This window comes from Patagioenas fasciata, chromosome 6 (assembly GCF_037038585.1).
Source record: "Patagioenas fasciata isolate bPatFas1 chromosome 6, bPatFas1.hap1, whole genome shotgun sequence".
NCBI lineage: Eukaryota > Metazoa > Chordata > Aves > Columbiformes > Columbidae > Patagioenas > Patagioenas fasciata.
The window spans coordinates 11,217,427-11,239,460 of NC_092525.1; the positions used below are offsets into that span (position 1 = coordinate 11,217,427).

Below are 22,034 nucleotides of genomic sequence, written 5' to 3' on the forward strand. Positions count from 1 at the left end.
GCCGTTGCCTAGCAGCGGCGATGGGCGCTGCCGCGGCGGCGGCGGCCAATGGGAGCGGCGGCGGCGGCGCGGCCCCGGCGCCCCCCGCCCCCGCCTCCCCTTTAGAGGCGCGGCGGGCGGCCGGCGGCACACAGCCCTCCGCACCGGCACCGCGCTGCTCCGCCACCGGCACCACCGGCCCCGCCGCGCGCATGGGGGCCGCCGCGCTCGGCCCCACATAACGGGGGGTGCCCAGCTCCGCCAGCCGCCCCGCCATGCCGGCCGAGCCCCGCCGCTCCGCGCCGCCACCGCCGCTCCGCGCCGCCCGCCGCAAGCCGCTGCCCGAGGTAAGCGGCGAACATTGCCCGCTCCCGCGGGGGGCTCCGGGCTGGGGGGGCTCGGGCTGCGCGAAGGGAGGGCGGAGGAGCGCGGGATGGGCTGGGGAAGCGCGGAGCGGGAGTGGGTACCCTGTGTCTTTCGGCTCGGAGAGCCGCTCTCTCTCCGGCCGAGGACCCCCGGCATCGCGGGTGCGGGGTCCCGCTCCCGCTCCGCAGCCCAAGGAGCGTGGCCGCCGCCGCGGGCATCCCGGCCCGCTGCGGGCTCCCTCCCAGGCCGGGGCTCCCCTTATCCGCTTCCAGCCTGATCCTCGCCCTCTCCCCAGGGTAGGGCCGTGAGCCAACGGGCCCCGCTGTGGCTGCGGGCCCGCTTTCAGGCGCTGCTCTTCGCCCTGGGCTGCCGGATCCAGCGGCACTGCGGGAAGGTCCTCTTCGTGGGGCTGCTGGTGTTCGGGGCGCTGGCCGTGGGGCTGCGGGTGGCCTCCATCGAGACCGACATCGAGCACCTCTGGGTGGAAGGTAAGCGCGACTCCACGGGCTCAGCCGCCCGTGGGAACGGTTACGCTCCTGGTCCTGGCTTTGTCCCTCCCGCGGGGTGCGGAGGTGCGGGGCCGGCCCGGAGGCAGGTGACAGCGCAGGAGAAGGATGATACCGCCGGGATTCCTGCGTGCGGGACCGCGGAGGATGGGGCCGTGGATGCCCGCGAGTGGAGGTCCCATCTGCGCGGTCGCTCGAACGACGTCTTGCGCGGGTGTGGTGTGCTCAGTCGCTAAAGGACTCCCACGCGTGTCCCCGAGGGGTCCCTTGCTCGAAGGTGCCGTCGCGTCCCTGCACGGGCGGGAACGGGGGTCGCCGCCAGCTGAGTTCACCCCACGCGTGGGCACCCTCTTGCCGCGGTGCCGCTCCCCGGTCGCCGGGCTCCTTCCCCGCGGGAAGAGTCCCCGGGGCCGGTCGCAGCCGTGTGCCGGGGCAGGGCCGGTGCCGCGGGGCCGCCGGTCCCGGTTCAGGGACCCCTACCCGGCGGGGACAGAGGAGCAGGCAGGGTCAGGCAGGAGCAAATTCCCGTTTCCGAGTGGAAGCGGCTGATCCCCCTCCTTTGTTATTAATAACTCCAGCGTGGATTTTTCTCTCCTCTCTCCCTGCGGCTTCACTCCCTGGCGCTGGGATTTGGTTTCCCTGCACCTCTTTCCGGCTTTGAGGCTCCCGGGGGGGCAGCACCCCGCATTGGAGCCCCTCATCCCTACCAGGGTCAGGCCGGAGCGGGGGTCTCGCAGCCTGGGGTCCCCGGCGGGGTGCTGTGCAGGGGCAGATGTTGCTCAGCGGAGGGGTGTCAGCCATCTTTGTGCGGGAGCGTTGCCTCCTCCCCCACGCCCCGCTCCCTGTGTGGTCCTCAGCTACTCTTGGATTTGGTTCAACAATAGAAGCAACTTTGCTCTCCCACCCCCTTTTTTTTTAAATTAAAAAAAAAAAAAGGCGCTGTGCTCCCTTGCTGCTCACACACAGATGCATGCACGCACCCCTACCCAGGAATGCCAGGCTCTCCCACCTGCTCCTCATTCCTGAGGGGTGTTTGTTCTCCCCAGGTCCTGTCTGCATCACCCCTTTCCGCTGCACCACGTAGCAGAAATCCAGTGATACCTCCAGCTCCGACTGGCGCTGGAGTGGTGGCTGCCGGAGGAGGGACACGCTCTCTTGGTGGTTTCCTTGCTCCAGGTCGTGGCTTTGGCTTTACTGGATTTTTATTGTGCTTTTGGGGTTGCAAGGAGTTGGCGTTTCGTGCAGCCAGAGCCAGGGAAGTGGCTGTGGTTGTTCCTGTTGGGAGGGAACACGACTTGCGGCACATTGGGGTGGAGAGTGGGACGGGGAAGGGGCCAAACCTGGGGACAGCTGGAAGTGCCCGAACACCTGGCTTTTCTTGCACACATGCTCTGCATCCCACTGTGCTTCCCTGCTCGCATGAGTATGGCCAGGAGGTACTGCGGCTGCTGTTGGGGGATATACCCCCCGATTGTGGTGTGGCTATAGCATGGGTGCCAGGGGCCTCTTTGGGGAACTGGCTCTTTCTCGTGACTGGGGCAGCCTCTTTGGTTTCAAGAGTTGGATTTTTTTTTTTACATTTTTATTTTTTAAACCCACAGTGAAACACCACTGACCTGGGGTGTCCTGTGCTTTCCCAGATGATGGATACACACAGCCCCAGGAATGGCGTGCAGTGCTGGGGGTGCTCTGTGGGATGCTGTGTGGGGCCATTGGCCTTCCTGGGAGGGCTCTTCCCCATTTGGGGCAGACCACTCCGTGCCTTGCTCCTGGGTGGCATGACCGCAGCGTGCTCAAGGAGGCTGTCCTCAGGCATTGGCACTACCTGTGGCCACCAAGGACAAGACGGCTGGGGTGGCTTTAGGACTGTGGGTCCCTGACAGGCATGTGTGGGTCAGGATGTGGATCCTTGCAGCAACTCTTTCAGTCTTGTGTGTCGGCTGTGAGGTTGCCTCCCTTCCCCATAATTATCCGTGGATCCTTGCTTCTCGGTTGGCCTCTGCTTCTGCATTTTCTAGTGAGATCAAAGCATCCCTTGGTGTCCTCGGGTGTACCCAGCCGACCTTGATCTCTGGATCACCCATTCTGGTGTGGAGATGTGTGTTACTGGGGGCAGAAGGGCCTGGGTTCCCACTGAGGAGCAGGATGTGGTTTCCTAGACTGTGTGGTTTGATCCTGAGTGCTTTAAGCTGCTTCTGCCTTCTCTCAGCCACTACTTTCTCCCATCCCTGGATGTGGCAGGGGGCCTGGTACTGCTGTGACAAGTTGAGGCAGCACAGTCCTTGCCTTCAGGCTGGCAAATCTGGGTGCCCTGATCAGCCTGGCCCCAAAGCTTTGGGATCCCCAGGATGCTGGAAGACCTTGGTTCCTTCCCTCTCTGTTTATGTGTGGGGAGATGTTTGCAGGAGTGTGCTCCATCCCAGCCCTGAGACAGTGCTGGGGGGTGTTTAAGGGACAGGTTATGTCTGTGGGGACCTGATCCTGTTGTCCCAGCTGGTCCCCCAGCTCGGGGCCTGGGTGGTTGAGGGTCCTGGGAAGCCTCTGATACAGACCAGCTTCAGCAGGGTTATCTGCTCATATCTGCCTAGCCAGGCTGTGAGATGTGGGTTGGTGATGCTCCAAGCCAAACTACCTCACCCAGCTGAGGTCCCAGCCCCGTGGGAGCAGAGCATGACACCAAGCTGGGCTGTCCCTGCTGCAGGCTGAGCTCAGCCCTCCGAGAGCTGGGGGTCTGTTGGGCAGGGAAAGGAACAGAGCTGCTTCCTCTGTGGGCATCAAGCTACCGTCTGCCACCAGGGGAACGGGGGGGCAGTGCTGCTTTGGCCCCATGGCTGGGGTCAGCATTGGGACCATGCTGATGGCAGATCCCCTGACAGGTCCTCCTGAGGCTGAGCTCTGACCCTGGCCACCGTGGGAAAGCGCAGGGTTCCCTGTTCCATTTCAGAGGCTGTTGCATGGGCTGGATCTGGCTGGGGGCTGCTGGCGGTGCCCTGGGCATTATGCCTGACCCTCATCCCTTTTTGGGAGATGGAAGGAGCCCATGTCACCCCATAAATTGGACTCGACTGTGGAAATGTTCAATTAGGCTCCTCCAAAGCAATTAGCCACTCGGAGGCTTTGAAATTCTGGCTAGTGGTGAGTGTTGAGTTACCTCTAGACACCTGGCAGCTGTTCCCGGCTCTCCCAGGGTGTTCGCAGGGCCAAGGGACCAGGGCGGTGAGCTCTGGGCAGGCAGAGCCCTGGGTGGTGAATGGGTCTGCCTGATTTATAGCACCGAGGGCTGGTTCAAAGGAAGGCCGGGTTAATTCCTAACCGGAACAGCTGAGTGCCCTGCGCAGCCGTCGTGCTCTCAAAGAGCTGCTGAACCTCCCCAGAGGAGACCCCATCCCTTTCCTGGAGGGGTCAGGAACACCCCAAATGTGCTGGTGGGATTAAATGAGATGTGTGGTGTGGGGGCAAGGGGAATTTGCTGCCTTGTTCCCTGTTTGGGACATGAAGCAGAAATACCCTCAGCCCCTGTGGGAAGAATTTTTGGCAATAGCTTTCGTCCTTCCTTGACCTCTGCAATAGGACTTGGTATGGGGCATCCCCTCCCTGGCACCCAGGACTGGGGTGCAGCCCAGGGGCTCCCCCTATGGCAGGTGCAAGCAGGAGAGGAGACCCTGGCTGGCTCCATCGTTGCAGAGAGAGGAGTATCAGGGATGGGAAAGCCACAACAAAAACCCAAGGATGGATATTTGATGCCCTCTCCACCCTGCATCTGCTCTAGGGAGACTGTCCATCTGGCCTCTCTTCCCAGCCCAAGTCTCCACTGTGTGCAGTGGGACCCACGAAGAGGTGGGGGGAGCAGCTGTGGGGGGAGCAGGGTCCCATGGCCATTCCTGGGTGGGCATGGGGAGAGGTGGGTGGTCTTGTTGCTGCCAGCGGGTGTGTTTTGTGGGGTGGGACATTGGTGCTGCAGGCTGAGAAAGGAGCAGGCAAAGCTGGTCTGGGGGTCTGCGTGGGGCTGGCACTGGCAGTGTGGGGGGCTCCAGTGGCAGCTCGTCCATGCAGTGGCAGCAGCAAGACGCCTGCCAGGATCTGGCCTGAGCCGGCTTTGCGCCCAAGGGGCGGCTCCCAGCCTGCCACGTCCCCACTCTGTCCCCAGATGGGCGTCCTGTGGGGAACAGGGTCCCCGCTCCTCTTGGGGTGCAGTGACATAGGTGTGGGACACATGGGGAGGGATGGGCCTGCGTGGGGTCCCCATTGTTGTCCTGAGGACCCTCCTGCCCAGCCTGATGGTATTTTTCCTTCAGGACCCTGCAGTCCTCTCTGTTTGCGGGGTCTGGGCATCCTTGGGGACCCTGTGCCCCCATCCTTTGGGGACTTGGAGGAGTGAGGGGCAGCCAGGACATTGCTGCATGGGGTGCTGAGGTCCCTGTTATCCCAAAATCCTGCCTGCATCCTCCGCTGCAAAGCACCTTCTCCCTCCCAGCCGTGACTGGCTCTGAAAGGACCTTTCTTCTCAGGGGGGCTTGCCCAGCAGCCCCTGCCTGCCCGAAGATGGGGCACAGGCAGTTCGCCTTTATTTATTTATCTTCGGGAGGCGAGCGTGAAACCTCTTGCTTTTCCTTTTCCCTTCCTTGACAGCTCAGTCAGCTTTTTCGGGCTGGAAAATTTTGCTAATTAACCCAAAAAGACTGAAGGACTCTTTACAGATGGCTGTGGCTTATCTGCCCCTATCCATTTTGCTTTGCTTTTCAACTTTATATATATTTCTTGAATTCCTAGAAAGTGAGGGGTTTTTTTTTAAACTTAGACATATCCATGGACTTAGGGAGGGGGCTTTTTTTCTTCATTTTAGATGTTATTTGGTGGCTGGGAGGGGGCAGCGCCAGGGCCCGAGAAGAGGGTTTTATTATCTGCCTCTCCCTCGGGCCTGGAAAAGTGGTCTGAGTTCAAAAAATTCATTTCTTGCCTGAATGAAGCCAGCAATGTGGAAAAATTTCACCATTCAGAGGGGGATGAATGTATGTTTCAACCACACATTAAGTGACATTAGCAAGCAGTGGAGTGCCTAATGTGGCCATTTTTCACAGCAGCCAACAGAGGGGGTGATTAGCATAATTAGTACAGGCAGCCCTATACATATGGAAATGGCAAATGCCTAAATGCCAACACCAGTGGAAATTTATGTCAATGCTGACAGGAGTCTTAGCAGTGAATAGTTCCCAACTGAATCCCCTCTCCCCCCTTTTCCTTCCCCCCCTACTTTTTTGGGTGTCGCACTGTCCCCTCATTGCTGGCTGGGGCGGTGTGAGCTCTGGCTGCCCCCGCTCCCTGTGCTGGGAACCGTCGCCCCACGATTTGGGGTAATAAAGACATTAATTTAGCTTTGCTGTTAAACAAAAGGGTTTGGCTGGGACCGACAGCTGGGGAGCCATCCCCAAATGGGTGCTTTCAGCCCCTCCGCTGCTGGCTTTTTGAAGGCGTCCCCCTCTTCTGCTGCCCCTCTTGACTTAGCTGAGCGATGGGAGCTCATTTGGTGGCTCTGGGGTTTGGTTGGAGGTGCCGGGGCAGTAGCGAGCCCTTGTTCATCTCTCGGTGGTGCTGGTGACACCCATCTGCCACCCACCTACCCCCCCGCTTCCCCGGGGCTGGCACTGTGCTGTGGGGTGAATGGGCCTGGGAGGACGTGTTTTGACAGGATGGGGCCGTGGGGCTTTTGGCGAGGCCGGCGGTAGCAGCCGGGACAGGTAAAAATGGCTCTTTCAGCGTGCCCTGGGCGAGACTTCCTCCGGAGCAGCATGGGTCCTTTCACTGCCTCCCTAATCCAGCTAATCCGCCCCACAACACTTTGAAGGTGGCCTCCAGCTTGCGCGCCGCTCGGCACGGGGAAGCGGCAGGCTGTGAGGGATGCTTGGGGCAGCACATCGGGACCCCCTCCCGCCGGGATGTGGGATGGCGCACGGGATGCGGGACAGTGCTGGCATCTCTTGGATGCCCCTGAGAACTTTAATCACCTAGGAGTGGGCATATCTGCCAGTGTGATCTGCTCTGTGCTGTGGGGTGGCTTGGAGGTCTGGTGTTTGTCCCCAGGGGTACACCTTGTTGCAGTGTGGGGGGGGTGCTGTAGATGGGGGTCCCCCTGCGGGTGGCTTTGCATCATAGGTCTCGGCATGACCTTGCCTTCCTCCCACATGTGGACTTGAGCGGGAGTTTCTAGCCCTGGCATTGGGATGTTGTGCTGTGGAAAGGGGGCTGCTCCCCAGGAGACACCTCCCCTGTTACTGCTCCCAGCTCTTCCCTTGCTGGGGAGCATGGCTGGACCTGGGGTCAGGGCTGGTGCGGCTCTGGGACAGGTCTGCAGTGTCCCCCGTGCACCAGCTGAATCTAGGACTCACCATGTTTGTCACCACATCCTGTTATCCCAGTCTTGAGGACAATGCCTGATTTTTGGAGGCCAAGCTGAGACATGTACCCAGGTGTGCTCCCTCCCTGACACTTGGTCCCACCTGGGTCACCCAAGTGGTGACAGCTGCAGGGTCCCACCTGCAGATTGGTGGCATTGCTGTTGACCATAGCTTCCACCTGCTCTGGGGACACACAGAGTGGTCCTTGCAGCAGCCTGCATCTCCTGGGTGGACACTGGCGCCTCTCTGTGACCCCCAGCACCTCCCATACACCCCCCTTATCTCCAGCCCCTTTTCCTTGCCAGGAGGGGACGGCTCGCTGTGGGGCTGGCAGCCCGCCCTGACCAACTGCCCTCCCAGCACTGTCTGGGCACGCTGCCCCTCACCCGTGGGCACTTGGGGACAGGACTCCCGTGGGGCTTGCCCACCTCCTGCCCTGGATGGGCACAGCGGGTTGTCCATTGCTGTCATGCCAGGTGGGGTGGCTGTGGGGTGTGAAACCTGTGCTGGGGGGCTTACAGCTGTGTCGGGGGGGCAGCAGGACCCAAAATGGGCTCCTTTGCCCCCAGACTCTCTGAGCCAAGACTGGGTGGTGCTGATAGTCCTTGGGGGGGGATGTAGAGTGACATTGGGTGAGACCCCTTCCTGGGCAGGAAGGCAATGCAGGGGCGCTCTCCTGGCTGGGGGCAGGAGCAGCACCTTCGCCTCCCCTCCCCCCCCCCCCCCCCGAGGCTGCCCATGGCTGGAGGGTGTGGGGGTGCTGGCACAGGGCTCTATGATCCCAGCAGCTGAAGGCACAAGCTGGTCCCACTGGGTGACAGTGAGTGGCTGCAGCCCTGGGGCTGTGGCTGTGGGTCCTGTGCCAGGAGGGTTTGGGGAGCGGTGTCAGGGGAGGGGGGCGGGCAGCTCATGCAGGGTGGCCAGGAAGGGGGCAGGGAGGCTCCCGCCCTGCTCTGTAATTTTGCGGCGGATGCTGTAATTATGGGGAGGGCTCCCCCGGTGTGGCCTGTGGACGGGAGGCAGCTGCACACACAGCCACCCTCACTGTCGGGGACCCTGTCCCCTCCCTGGCAACTGTGCACTCCCTGCTTGGGCACAGTGGGGTCTTGCTCTGCACCCTGGTTTTTCTAGGGTGTGGGTGGATATGGAGTACCATTCATCCTCCAGCCCACACTGCTGTGTGCCTGTACATCCTGACACCCCTAAGCAAGAAACCCTCAGCCAGTGGTACCCAGAAGTGGTGCCCCCCTCCAGAGAGGATGCTCATGCAAGGCACAGATGCCCCGGGGACTGTCCTCACTCCAGTCCCTGCTGTGAGGTTTTGTTGGGGCCTGGGGAGGAGATTGGAGATGGGGGGAAAGGCAGTCCCCCACCAGAGAGTGGAGCAGGCTGTTAATAAGCAGGACTGGGTCGCCTGATTGGAACCAGAGGCCCTTTGCATGAAAAAGCCAAGGGCTCTCTTTGTTAATTGGAATTAAAAAAAAAAAAAAAAAAGAAAGAAAAAAAAATTTACATACAGTTCCTCATTAATGTGCTCATTGTTGGTATCGGGGTGCCCCCCCATCCCTCTCCGCGGGCTGGGGGGCTGCGTGCGGTGTGGGGCGTCTCACCCTGCTCCCATCTCCGGGCCGGCCGGCAGGCGCGCGCCCGTTTGAAGTGTCCTTGGCAGCCCTGTGTGCGCTGCCTTGTCTTTTCATGTTGCTCTTTGGTTAATTAGGGTGTTGGAATTTGAGGCTTCCTCACGGCCTTTGAAGCTTGCTGACGGCTCGCAGTGCCCTGTTCCAAATTAACACTAATTACAAGGGATGGCTTTTTATTTTATCTTTTTTTCTTTAATTTTTTGGGGGGCTCCCCACCCCACTCCACCACGCTTGCAGATGTGCAGCTCCTCCCATGGCTGTGCTGGGCGGAGATGCCCGTGGGGCGCGGCAGGATGTGTCCCCTGGGAGCAGCAGTGATGCTGGGCACCCCCCCATCGCTGTGTCCCACCACCCGCCTGGGTTCAGCGTGGGTGGCGCAGCTGAGATCAGAGCAACTCAGTGCACCTCCTGCCCGACCTCCCAGCCTGCTGGGAAGGGGATGGGTTGTCCTGTCCCTACCCCCCTGCAGGGGCACCCACCCTCCCTGTGTCCTTGTCCCCTCGCTCCGGGCGCCACCATCCCCTTTGACACACACGCTAAGGCTGTGGCCATGTCCCCCCCCTCCCTGGCCCTGGCACAACCTCCATCCTAACTGGCATCTGATGGACACCAGCTGCTCCACAGCCCAGCCAGGAACAATACAGACACTTCCCCCCCTCTTCTCAAAAAGCAGGAAAAAAAAACACCCAAAAAACACAAAACCATATAATAAGTCATTAAAAGGGAAGATTCTGCTCCTTATTTGTGGTCTCCCTCTGGCCTCCTCGGTGCTGGCGGGGGGCCAGGCCTGCCGGGGCCTCCGCCTTTTGCTGAGGGAGCGTCCCGGCACGGATGAATCCTGACCCTCTTGTTCTCCCAGCACCCAGGGCTGGGCAGGAGATGGCTTCAACCCCACCAGCAGCACTGCCTTGAGGTGTGCCCTGACACCAGGCACCCTGGGGCATCTCTGGTGGGTGGCACAGGGGCTGCATGCAGCATCCACCCCTGGTAGGGAGCTGGCAGTGTGGCAACTGGGTGTTGTGCTTAGGGGTCTCAGGCTCAGCCTCCCACCCTCCTGTGTGCTGTGCTGGGGGAGATGGGGGTGCCTGTCCCTGGAACGGTGCTTGCCACGCAAGAGGCCATGCAGGGTTTGAGCTCAGCCCCAGCTGCACTGGCGAGGGGTGGATTTCTCTTCTGTACCGAGGCATCTGCAAATAAAGTCAGCAGCTTCTCCCAGAAACCGTGTCTCTGCCCACTGTGGCATCCCCTGAGAGAGTGTTGGTGGAGAGAGTCAGGGGATGAGGGCTTGTGGGTCCCCTGTGACCCTGGTGGGATACTCAGCATGGCTGGGGCTCCTCACATGCCATTTCTCCCAGAACTCTCCTGCTGCTGGCGGGGACAGATCCTCAAGCGTTGGTGGGAGGAAAGGGGTTCTGTGGATCTCTCCAGCACTGTGTCCGTCCCCAAGCCCCTCCTGGTACAGCCTGCACCAGCAGGGTTTTGGAGGTGCCCACCTATCCCTATATCCATCACCTGACCAAAATGTTGCCGGCCTCAGGGTGCCAGGGAGCAGCTGGGCAGGATGGGATGGCATGTCCCCAGTTTTGACCACTGCATCAGGGTCCATTTGTGCTGGGCATCTATGGCACCCACTGAAGGTGGGAGTGGGCAGGATGTGTCCCATCCACTTCGCCAGCTTTCCATCTGTAGGGTTTTTCTAGGGAAAGCAAAGCCAAGTCTGGAGCTGGAAATATTCGTGTCAGTGGGAAGAGGGATGCCTGGGCTGGTGTGGGCTGGGGTGCTCCAAGCTTGGGTCCTCTCGGTGTGAGCACCCAGACAATGCAGCAGTTGGGGATCCCTATGGCAAGAAGCCACCCCAGGGTTAATGTGGCACCATGTGGTGCTGCAGGACCTTGCTCCTGCCTGTCCCCTTCCCTGGGCATCCTGATGGGCAGGATGGGTTGGTAGGGTGAGGTCTCTGCTGACCTTTGTGCTGACAGCGCGCTTTACTGTCCCCTCTGCAGCGGGCAGCCGGGTGAGCCAGGAGCTGCGCTACACCAAGGAGAAGCTGGGTGAGGAGTCCGTCTACACCTCCCAAATGTTGATCCAGACCCCGAAGCAGGATGGGGAAAACATCCTGACGCAGGAGGCCCTGCAGCTCCACCTCGAGGCGGCCCTGGCCGCCAGCAAAGTCCAAGTCTCGCTGTATGGAAAGTGAGTCCAGCTCTGCATGAGGGAGGGACAGGGACCCCCACTGTGTCCTGCGTGTCCCCCACATCCCTTGCTCTGTTCCCTGTGGGATGATGCCCATGCTCAGCTCCTCCTTCTGCCTTTCCAGATCGTGGGATTTGAATAAGATCTGCTACAAGTCGGGTGTCCCCATCATTGAGAACGGCATGATTGAGAGGGTGAGTGGTGGTGGGCATGGCATGGCTGCCAGGAAACCCCCCCACAGGGGATTCATCCCCCAAGAAACGGGCAGCGGATGGGCTGTGTTGGGAATGAGGTTACCAGCCTGCAAAGGCACCACCAGCTCCAGGTGGGAGGATGCAGGTTTGGGCAGCCCAGCAGGGCTGGGGGTGGAAGGGAGCAGGAGGAGCCTCACCCATCCCTGCTGACCTCTCACATCTGCTTCTCCCACAGATGATAGAGAAGCTGTTCCCCTGTGTGATCCTGACACCTCTGGACTGCTTTTGGGAAGGCTCCAAACTACAGGGAGGCTCAGCCTACCTCCCGTGAGTGCGGGGAGCCATCCTGGGGTGCGGGAGGCTGTGGTTGGGAGCAGGGGCTGAGAGGGCTGCGAAGGGGCTGTGCTTGTCCTCCCGGTGCAGCTGGGCACTGCTGCCCTGACATTCACGGTGCTATTGCTTGTCCTGCTCAGCCCTAGGATGGTCCCACCACCGTTGCTTGTCCTGTTGGGTCCCTGTCCTTGTCCACCTGGCCTCAGTGACACCAGGCAAGGATGGGGACATGAGAACAGAGGCCATGCTGCAGGCAGGTCCCTGGGGCTGCTCCCGGCCCCAGCACTTTGTGGATGCCACGATGGCGAGGAGGCAGCCACACTCCTGAGCTGTGCTCAGGGACACAGAGCGTGCAGAGTCCCCAGGGTGCGTGGCGGGTGACTCCCAGCCAGCTCCTTGCCACCGCAGTGGTGGGGCTGGGGACCCTGGGCTGAGTTTCGGGAGCCCCCCCAACATTCCTTCTGTTTACGCGTGTGTTTGTCCGGGAGAGCCGGGGCGGCTTGTGCATTGTCAGCAAACGCAGCCCCGCGCTTTCTCATGCTAATGCTGCTCTGAAAGCTGCCCCTTGCCAAACAGATGAAAGAGTGGCCTTATTCAGGCTGCTGCCGGACGGAAGGAGGGGGAAGGGGCCACAGCATCCCCAGCCAGGACTGGGGGACCAGCTTTGCCCCCCCAAGACCTCAGGTTCTCCCCATCCCAGCTTGGGGAGCAGCCGGGAGTGGGAGTGAGCAGGGCAGGGGTGACTGTGCTGAGTGGGATGCTGGTGGCATCGTCTGTCAGGGGCGGCAGCATCCTGGTGCTGGGGTAGGTGGCAGGCAGGATGACACCCACAGCAGCGGTGGGATCCATCTCTCCTTACAACCGGGTGAGCGGGTGCCCAGGTGGGCACCCTGGTTGAGCACCAGGCAGCCCATGGGGACTTGTCCCCCTTTTTAACTCTGAGGGGTGAGCAGGGCGGGAGCTGGGAGAACAAAGAGCAGCAATCTATGGAAAGACAAAAGGATTTGCCCTGGCTCAGTGAAGCAAGTGAAAACAGATAAAAGGGGCTCTCTTTGGAAGCAGCAGCAGCTCTGGTTGGTATGTGGGAATCTGGAGCGGCCGGCTCCGGCCCAGCCAGCCTTCATGAATTATTAGGCTGCATTTCTCCCCAGAGCCCACATTCGCTTGAGGCTTTTTCTTCCCCTCTTTGGAGGACTGGGCTGGGTTATTGGCTTTTTTGTGTGTGTCCTTTCTGTTTTAAAAAAGAAGCCGAGGCAGGGAGCTGGCCCCGGCACGCCAGCCTGGGATGGAGGGAACAGAGCATCCACGGGCAATGGAAAGGCCCCTTTTCCTTGGTACCCAGTTCCTATGTGGTCCCGCTAGACCTCTGAGGACCTGATCCATGGCCACCTCCCAGCATTGTCCTGAGCCCCCAGAACCTCTGCTGAGCCCCAAAACCTCCTGTTTGGGGGGAGATGGAAGGAGAGGCTGGAGGGGCTGCCAGGTGCCCTTGTGTGCCTGCTCCCCTCTATCAAGATGTTAGCCTGCAGGCAGTAATCGGCCTGACTGCTCACACAAAGCGGGGCCAGGCGGTGGGGCGGGCTCCCCCCGCTTTGTCCCAGCCTAACAGGATCAGGCACGCTACTTGACTCAGGGCACAGCCCGCTGTGCTGTGCAGGGCATGGGGGATGCTGGAGGCAGCCCTGGGAAGGGGTAGGGACTGATGCTGCTGCTCTACATCCTCATGCCCTGCCTTCCAGGGCACCCCCTGAGACCCATGGGAGGGGGTGGCAGTGGTGTTGGTGGTACCACATGTGGATTTTGGCATCCCACATCACCTCAGTCCTGCTTTCTCCCCAGAGGCCGCCCGGACATCCAGTGGAGCAACCTGGACCCTCTGCAGCTGATGGAGGAGCTAGGGCAATTCACATCCCTTGAAGGCTTCAAAGAGCTGCTGGACAAGGCAGAAGTGGGGCAGGCTTACATGGAGCGGCCCTGCCTGGACCCTCGAGACCCCCAGTGCCCCCCCAGTGCCCCCAACAAGCAGAGTCAGCAAGTAGGTTACAGCCCTTGGGGTCCAGGAGGGGTGTGGGGGCTTGCTGCTCTCTCTCCTACCTGCCCCATGGTCCTGCATCCCTGATGTCTCCCCTCTACCCTCAGAGCCCCGACATCCCAGCTGAGCTCTCAGGAGGCTGCCATGGCTTCTCCAGGAAGTTCATGCGCTGGCAGGAGGAGCTGATTTTAGGTGGCACGACCAAAGACTCCCAGGGCAAGCTGTTACGGTGAGTCCGCCGCAGTACGGGTATCCCCAGCTGCAGCACTTCCCGCCGCGATGGTTTGGGGCAGGGTTCCTTCATCCTCATCCAGTGCCCATGAGAACCCTCCCTGGCTGCAAGAGAGGCTGTGAGGCTGTTTGAATGCATGATGCTGGCAAGCGGGGCAGTGCTTTGGAGCAAGATGGGGACAGAGAGCAGGATGCATGGGCCCTCTCCTGGGAGTCCAGGGTGGGGGACAGACCCATTCCCACATCCCAGGGTACTGCAGCTGGTTCCAGCAAGGTGTGTGCCTGTTCCCCAGCGCTGAGGCCCTGCAGACCATGTTCCTCCTCATGAGCCCTCGGCAGCTCTTTGAGCACTTCAAGGATGACTACGAGATCCACGACATCAGCTGGAGTGAGGAGAAGGCGGCTGCTATCCTGGAGGCCTGGCAGAGGAAATTTGTGGAGGTAGGCACTGGGGACAGCCCTTGCGCGTGGCTGGGCAGGGCTGAGCCTGCACATGGCTGCACATCCCCAGCCTCCAGGTTTTTGTGTGGCCACAGGTCCTGGTACCACTGCCTTGTGGTCTTGGGTCCCCAGGGACCCTCAGTGGCGATGCTGACACCCTGGGTGGCTCTGGGGAGGATGTGCTGGGAAGCTGGAGGGTCCTGACTGCTCTAACAGGGTGCATCTCTGTCAGCTGGCACAGGACTCCATCCCAGCCAACGCCACGCAGAGTGTCCACGCTTTCTCCACCACCACACTCAATGACATCATGAAGTCCTTCTCTGATGTCAGTGCCATCCGGGTGGCTGGGGGCTACCTCCTCATGGTGTGTACGTCCCCTCCCTCCATCTCCCACCATCCCTTTCTCGCCTCCCTGTCCCTGCTAACCCACTGCACTCTTCCAGCTGGCCTACGCCTGCGTCACCATGCTGCGATGGGACTGCTCCAAGTCCCAAGGGGCCGTGGGCCTGGCTGGGGTCCTGCTTGTGGCTCTCTCCGTGGCCTCTGGCCTGGGGCTTTGCTCGCTGCTGGGCATCTCCTTCAATGCAGCCACCACCCAGGTATGTGCTGGGGAAAGAGCCGGGTACCGTGGGGCTGTGGCACGCTGGGGACTGCAAGGTGGCCAGGTGGCTGAGTCCCCTCCTGGGCAGTGGCTGTGTCTTCTCACTGACACCGGCTGCTCTCTGTCAGGTCCTGCCCTTCCTGGCCCTTGGCATCGGTGTAGATGACATGTTCCTGTTGGCTCATGCTTTCACTGAGACCAGCCAGCACATCCCCTTCAAGGTGAGCACTGAGCCCTGCCCAGGGGCTGCCCAACCCCCTCTCACCTCCCCACAACCCCTCTCGTCACCCCCTCTGTCCCCACAGGAGCGGACAGGTGAGTGCCTGAAGCGCACGGGGACCAGCGTGGCTCTGACCTCCATCAGCAACATGATCGCCTTCTTCATGGCAGCCCTCGTGCCCATCCCTGCCCTGCGCGCCTTCTCCCTCCAGGTTTGGCTGGGGTCCCTCTCCAAGGGGACAGTGGGAAGGGGTGACTGGACCCGACTCTGATATATCTCCCTGCCGACAGGCTGCTGTGGTTGTCGTGTTCAACTTTGCCATGGTGCTATTCGTCTTCCCTGCCATCCTGAGCCTGGACCTGCACCGCCGGGAGAAACGCCGGCTCGATATCCTCTGCTGCTTCTACAGGTACCGGCACTGGGCTGTCCTGGATGGGGCTGACCCCATAGGTCCCCCCCAGAAACATGAGGTGGCTCTGCTCCTCTCCCTCAACATCTTCTCCTTCTTTCCTCTCTCCCTGCAGCCCTTGCTCCTCACGGGTCATCCAGATCCAACCCCAGGAACTCGCTGATGCCAACGACAACCACGCCTGCCACCCATCCCCTTATGGGCACCCCAGCATGGCCACCAGCACCCAGATCACCACCACTGTGCAAGCCTTCACCCGCTGCGACCCCTCGGGCCACCATGTCGTCACCGTCCTGCCACCCACCTCCCAAGTGTGCACCTCACCCACCGTCCTTCTGCCCCCCACCGACCCCCTAGGCTCGCAGGTCTTTGCCCCATCCAGCTCTACCCGGGATCTGCTGGCCCAGCTGGATGAGACCAAGGGCGGGCGGGAGTGCGTTCCCTTGCCCTTCTGCCGCTGGAGCCTTGCTGACTTCGCCCGGGAGAAGTACGCCCCGCTACTCCTGCGGACCCGGACCAAGGTGAGGTGGGGACAGCCCCAGCGGTGCCACCCAAGGTGGGTGGGTGGCACGGAACCCTGCCTCATCCCCATTCTCCCTGCAGGCGGTGGTGGCGGTGCTGTTCCTGGCACTGCTGGGGCTGAGCCTCTATGGCACCACCATGGTGCACGATGGGCTCTACCTGACGGACATCGTGCCGCGGGACACCAAGGCACATGCCTTCATCTCAGCCCAGTTCAAGTACTTCTCCTTCTACAACATGTTCATCGTCACCAAGGGTGGTTTCCACTACCCGGGCGCCCAAGCTGCCCTGCTCAACCTGCACCAGGCCTTCAGCACCGTCAAGTACGTGGTGCGGGAGGGCAACCGTGACCTGCCCAAGATGTGGCTCCACTACTTCCAGGACTGGCTACGAGGTGAGGGACATCCCTCTTCTCCACAACCTCCCCTGCCCAGGGACCTTCTCCCCAGCTCGCACTCTCCCTGCTGACTTGGGAATTCCTTCCCTTGTGTGTGGCACCCTGGGGAGACTGGTCCTGTTCCCAAGGTGCCCAGCAATGCCAAGCTGAGCCCTGGGGTTTCATCGTGCCCATCCTGCTGTCACCATGCTCCCCAGGGCACACAGGTTGCCATGCAGAGTGATGTGCCCCAAGGGACACTCACCCCCCATGCTGTGTCCCTAGGGCTCCAGGCCACATTCGACAGGGACTGGCAAGCGGGGCGCATCACCCACGACAGCTACCGCAACGGCTCTGAGGATGGAGCACTGGCCTACAAGCTCCTCATCCAGACTGGCAACAAGAAGGAGCCTTTCAACTTCAACCAGGTACAGGGGGATGGGACTGGGATGACCGGTCTGGGGATGATGCTGTGCCTGCTGCCCTGCTCATGATTGCTCCTGCTCTTCTCACCGTAGCTGACCACGCGGCGTCTGGTGGATGAAAATGGCATCATCCCCCCTGACACCTTCTACATCTGCCTGACGGTGTGGGCCAGCAATGACCCCCTGGGCTTTGCTGCCTCCCAGGCCAACTTCTATCCCCCACCGCCTGAGTGGATCCATGACAAGTACGACACCACAGGCGAGAACCTGCGAAGTGAGTGAGCACAGTGGGCTCCCCGCGGCCCGTACCTGCGCCCCAGCACCCCCCTGCAGAGGATCCTGCTCCATGCACCTTTTCTGACCCACAAGCATCCCCCTGAAGAGAAACCCCCCTACATCCCTCATCCTGTCAGCATCCTGCGGTAGAGAAACTGCCCTGTGTTCTCCCGCATCCCACACCATGAGCATCCCACCGCACCCTCCCCCTGCCCTTCACCATCCTGCTGCAGCAACATCCCCCTGCTCCAGGCCACAAGCATCTCACTGCAAAGGAGCATCTCCACCCTGTTCCCCCTCTGCCACACAAGCTCCACTGCTCCCCACAAGCATCCTGCTGGCAGAGAAACCCCCTCCTCCTTGCCCTCAGTCTGCTCCTTGTGTGCTCCGCAGCCCCATGGTACCCAGACAGGCATTGGGCTGCCTGGGCTATGCTCAGACTGGTGTGGATGGGGTGTCCCCGTGCTGCCCATACCCCCATGCTGCCCATACTCCCATACTGCTTGTACCCCCATACTACCCGTGCTCTCCTCCCCAGTCCCAGCAGCCCAGCCGCTGGAGTTTGCCCAGTTCCCTTTCTACCTGAGCGGGCTGCGTCGCACAGCCGACTTTGTGGAGGCGATCGAGAGCGTACGGGCCATCTGCAGAGAGGCTGCCCAGCGCCATGGGGTGCTGAGCTACCCCAGCGGCTACCCCTTCCTCTTCTGGGAGCAGTACATCGGCCTGCGCCACTGGTTCCTGCTGGCCATCAGCATCCTGCTGGCCTGCACCTTCCTTGTCTGCGCCCTGCTGCTGCTCAACCCCTGGACAGCTGGCATCATCGTGAGTACGCCTCCTGACACATGGGTATGGGGGAGACATCTGACCATGCTGCCCTTCCAAAGGGTGGGGACACATCCAACCCTGCTTCCATCCTGCTGGGTGGTCGTAGATACTTGCTTCATGGGGTCAGGGCAATGGGGTGGCCAGGGGCGCACCCTGGGTGGAAGGGACACCCATATAGACGTGGCAGTGGGTGGGAGACACCCATATGGAGGGATCAGGGACATGGCTTATGAAGGGAGCATATGGAGGCACCAGGGGTTTGGGAACATCCAGGCAGAATAGGGTGGGAGGAACCCCCATATGGAGGTGGCAGTGAGATGAAGGGATCAGGGACACCCCTCATGAAGGGAATACATGTAGTGGGCAGCGATTTGGGGATATCCATGCAGAAGGAGGGTGAGGGACACCCCAAATAGAGGGAAAAGGGGCAATGATGTGATGCTGCCCCATATGGAGGGGTAGGTTTGGGCATGCCAGGCAGAGGGGACAACCAGTCAGAGCCACCCCTCACGGATCACACTGCCCCCAGGTCTCCATCCTGGCCATGATGGCAGTGGAGCTGTTTGGCATCATGGGGCTGATGGGCATCAAGCTGAGCGCCATCCCTGTGGTCATCCTCATCGCCTCGGTGGGCATCGGTGTGGAGTTCACTGTCCACGTAGCCCTGGTGAGTGCAGGCAGACCCCTGCCCAGCTGTGGGCCACCCCCGTTCCCATTTCCCTGGCACCCTCACCCCTTGGCTATGTGCTGATGGGTGGTCATGTCACCAGTGGCACATGGGGACAAGCCCTACGTGACATCCCTACCCCATGCAGGGCTTCCTGACGGCCGCGGGGAGCAGGAACGTGCGCTCGGCCGCAGCACTGGAGCACACCTTCGCCCCTGTGATGGACGGTGCTGTCTCCACCCTCCTGGGTGTCCTCATGTTGGCCGGCTCTGAGTTTGACTTCATCATGAGGTGAGTGCTGGAGGGGGTAAACCAGCTGCTTGCTGCCCCTCAAAAGCTTTGGCAGTGGGGGGTGGTGATCATGGCAGCCTCCCTGCCTGGCAGTGGGGATGTGGGGCAGCTGATGAGGACATGTTTTGCTGGGGACACCCACCTCATCTTGGATGGAAGCTGGGGAGACAAGGCAGGGCTGGGGTGTGTGGTGTGGCAGGCCATATTTGGGGTGGGACAGGATTCATGAGGGTCATTCTCACTCACCCCCTCTGCCTGCGGCCCCCTCAGGTACTTCTTTGCGGTGCTCACAATCCTGACGCTGCTGGGGCTGCTGAACGGGCTGGTGCTGCTGCCCGTCCTGCTCTCTGTCATCGGGCCACCCCCTGAGGTACGATAGACCCCATCCTGCCTGTCCTTGCCCCTCCCCTACCCTGTACCCACCTCTCTTCAGCCCCCACTGCCCCTCACCCTATACCCATGCTCGCTTTGCCCATTCCCAACATCTCCCCATACCATTCTCAACATCTCCCCATACCCACCTCAGCCCATCCCTCACCCTGTACCATCTGTGCTTTACCCCATCCTTTTTTTGCCCCACATCCAACTTGCCCCATACCTGCCTGACCCCTCTCCTGCCTCACTCTGCACTGGACTCCCCCCATCCCTCCCTGACCCATCTGATCCCATCTCTGCCTCACCTCGTATCCATCACCCCACACAGCCCTTGCCTCATCCTCACATCACCCCATACTTCCTGCCACCCCCTTCTCCATCCCTGCATGTTCCTGGTCCCTCTGACACTGTCCCCTCTCTCTCCAGGCATCCCTCGTGGAAAACAGCCCCCGTCTGTCCCCTCCGGAGCCGGTGCCACCATGCCTGGGCCCTGGGGGGCTGTATATCCGGCGCACCCCAGCCTGGCCCGCCACCTTCCCCAACCCCTCAGACACAGAGCGCTATGCGGAAGCCATGGGGTCAGGCACCCCCCGGGGACCCTTCATTGTGCCCCAAACCCCAGCACACATCCTGCTGGAGGCTGGCAAGGACCCCAGCTTTCCCCACATCACCGTGAGTGTCTCTGCCCACTGTGGCATCCCCTGAGAGAGTGTTGGTGGAGAGAGTCAGGGGATGAGGGCTTGTGGGTCCCCTGTGACCCTGGTGGGATACTCAGCATGGCTGGGGCTCCTCACATGCCATTTCTCCCCAGGTGCTGAAGCCCTACAAGGACAGCCTGGAGGTCCAGGGGAAGAAGGAGGCTCCTGGCCCACAGCCCTCGGCCCCTCTGCCCTTCGGGGAGCCGTGCCCTGTGCCACCCCGAGACTACCCACAGCCCTGCCCGTCGGCTGCCCGGCCAGTCCCCCCTGCAGCCCTGCCTGCCTACAGCACCCACCTGCAGGGTCCTGCCGGCAGTTACACCACCGTCACAGCCACTGCTTCAGTGACAGTGGCCCTGCATCCCACGCTGCCTGGCTCCTACCCCAGCTTTGGCCCCGAGGGCTTTGCCAGTGGTGACCAGGATTGCCTGGAAGAGCCCAGCACCGGCAGCACCGTCATGCCCAATGCCTTCGAGATGCAGAGCCTGGGACACCACGGGGCAGGTGCCCGGCGCTAGGTGAGCTTGGGGACAGGGGCATCCTACCCTTGGGCTTCTGCATGCCGGCATGGGGGCACAGGGTGGATTTGGAGGGACCCAGCTGACCCTCCCATTCTCTCTCCTTGCAGATTGCTGGTTCCTGGGCAGAGAATCTCCCCAGTGCCCAGCGGGCACAGGAGGGTGCAGAGCGGGGTTGCCCGCATCGTGCTGCTAATCGCCAGAGCGGTGATGCCCCCCAGTCTTGGCCAAGGAGGACCGGCCCCCTGTACCCCCTGTAAAGGGACTCAGCAGGGCAGGCTGGCACTTCTATGCAAGCTGTGTGCAGGCCACGCTGTGCCAATGGTGCCATGTCCACCCTCCCAGGGTTTGGGGTTACCCTGCCTCGGGCTTGTTCCACACCCAGAAATGGAAGCACTAACTCCCCTCCCTCTGTTTCTGGAGCTGCTGGTGAGACAAACTCAGTGCCCTGCCAGCTCCCCCATGGGGTCACTGGCTGCTCCCCGTCACCTCCTCCTGGGTCCCCCCTACCCAGACCACAAACTGGGGTTCCCCAACAGGGTGCCCTGGTGCCCCCATCCCGATAAGGGGACAGCCCCAAAGCCAGCCGTGTCCTGGGGTGCCATGGGCAAGGCCTGAGGCAGGCACCCCCCACCTTTATTTATTGCAAAGGGAAACTATCTATAGAGATATATATATTTTTAAGCTTATTTTAAAAGATTTATTTCTCAGTCTGTGGCCTCGCCCAGCTACCCCGGGTGCAGGCGGTGAGGGGTAGATGTTGCCAGTGCAGAGCTGCCTGCCAGAGGCAGCGGGAGCCTGGGGCCGGGTCACAGACCTGGTTCATGTCCCTGCTCCATGGGGTGTTGGGTGACCATGGGCAGCTCACCCCCTTGGACACGCTACTCCGTGCCTCAGTTTCCCCACTGGCAAGCACAGGGGGGCTGGAGGTAGGGGATGTGCCATGGAGCTGGGGAGCCTGTTGCTCCCACTGCACAGGCAGGGTTTTTGAGGGGGTCTTTGGGTTGGTCCTTGCTGTGCTGAGCTCTGGAGCTGTCCCATGGCCCCTCGTGCAACGCTTATGCTCTACCCTGGTGACAGCACATGCTGGTGCATGCCCAGGACAGGGCATGCTGATGTGGGCACCTGCGGTGCCACCAGGCACATCTTGCTGGGGCAGCAAATTTCTCCCGGTGTCCCCATGCAACAGGGTTGTCCATGAGGCCAACCCCTGTCCCCATCCCCAACCCAGGCACCGTCTGCACCTCTACCCAGCACTTTAACTCCAGCGGTGTTTGCTGTGCCTGTGGCCCCAGCTCCCACCCCCTGAGCCCCCAGACACTGCCACTGAGTTGGGGTGGCCTGGGGGCCCCGTCCCCGTGCCAGGCGTGGGCATGGTGGGCAGTCCCCTCCCAACACGCCATCTAAGTTATTTATATCAAAGAGAGCAAAGGTTTATTTTTGTAGTTTGTACAGGCGGTAGTGGGGACCGAAGGTTTATTTTTAAAGAGTAAATATATATATTATATATAAATTATCTGCTGT

General features: G+C 61.1%; 1 protein-coding gene across 1 annotated transcript; it reads left to right on the forward strand.

The window, feature by feature from the left end:
- Positions 1 to 20: 20 nt before the first annotated feature.
- Positions 21 to 22,026, forward strand: PTCH2 (patched 2). The gene is given in 26 exon segments (XM_065842439.2): positions 21 to 90; positions 93 to 223; positions 225 to 326; positions 641 to 833; positions 10,887 to 11,076; positions 11,201 to 11,270; positions 11,506 to 11,597; positions 13,443 to 13,638; positions 13,743 to 13,864; positions 14,160 to 14,307; positions 14,540 to 14,671; positions 14,751 to 14,906; positions 15,037 to 15,129; positions 15,214 to 15,339; positions 15,419 to 15,537; positions 15,653 to 16,058; positions 16,141 to 16,453; positions 16,721 to 16,863; positions 16,954 to 17,134; positions 17,675 to 17,958; positions 18,491 to 18,628; positions 18,777 to 18,919; positions 19,190 to 19,289; positions 19,721 to 19,966; positions 20,106 to 20,510; positions 20,621 to 22,026. Coding segments are annotated over 25 exon segments (4,299 nt in total). The 3' UTR covers positions 20,621 to 22,026.
- Positions 22,027 to 22,034: the final 8 nt, after the last annotated feature.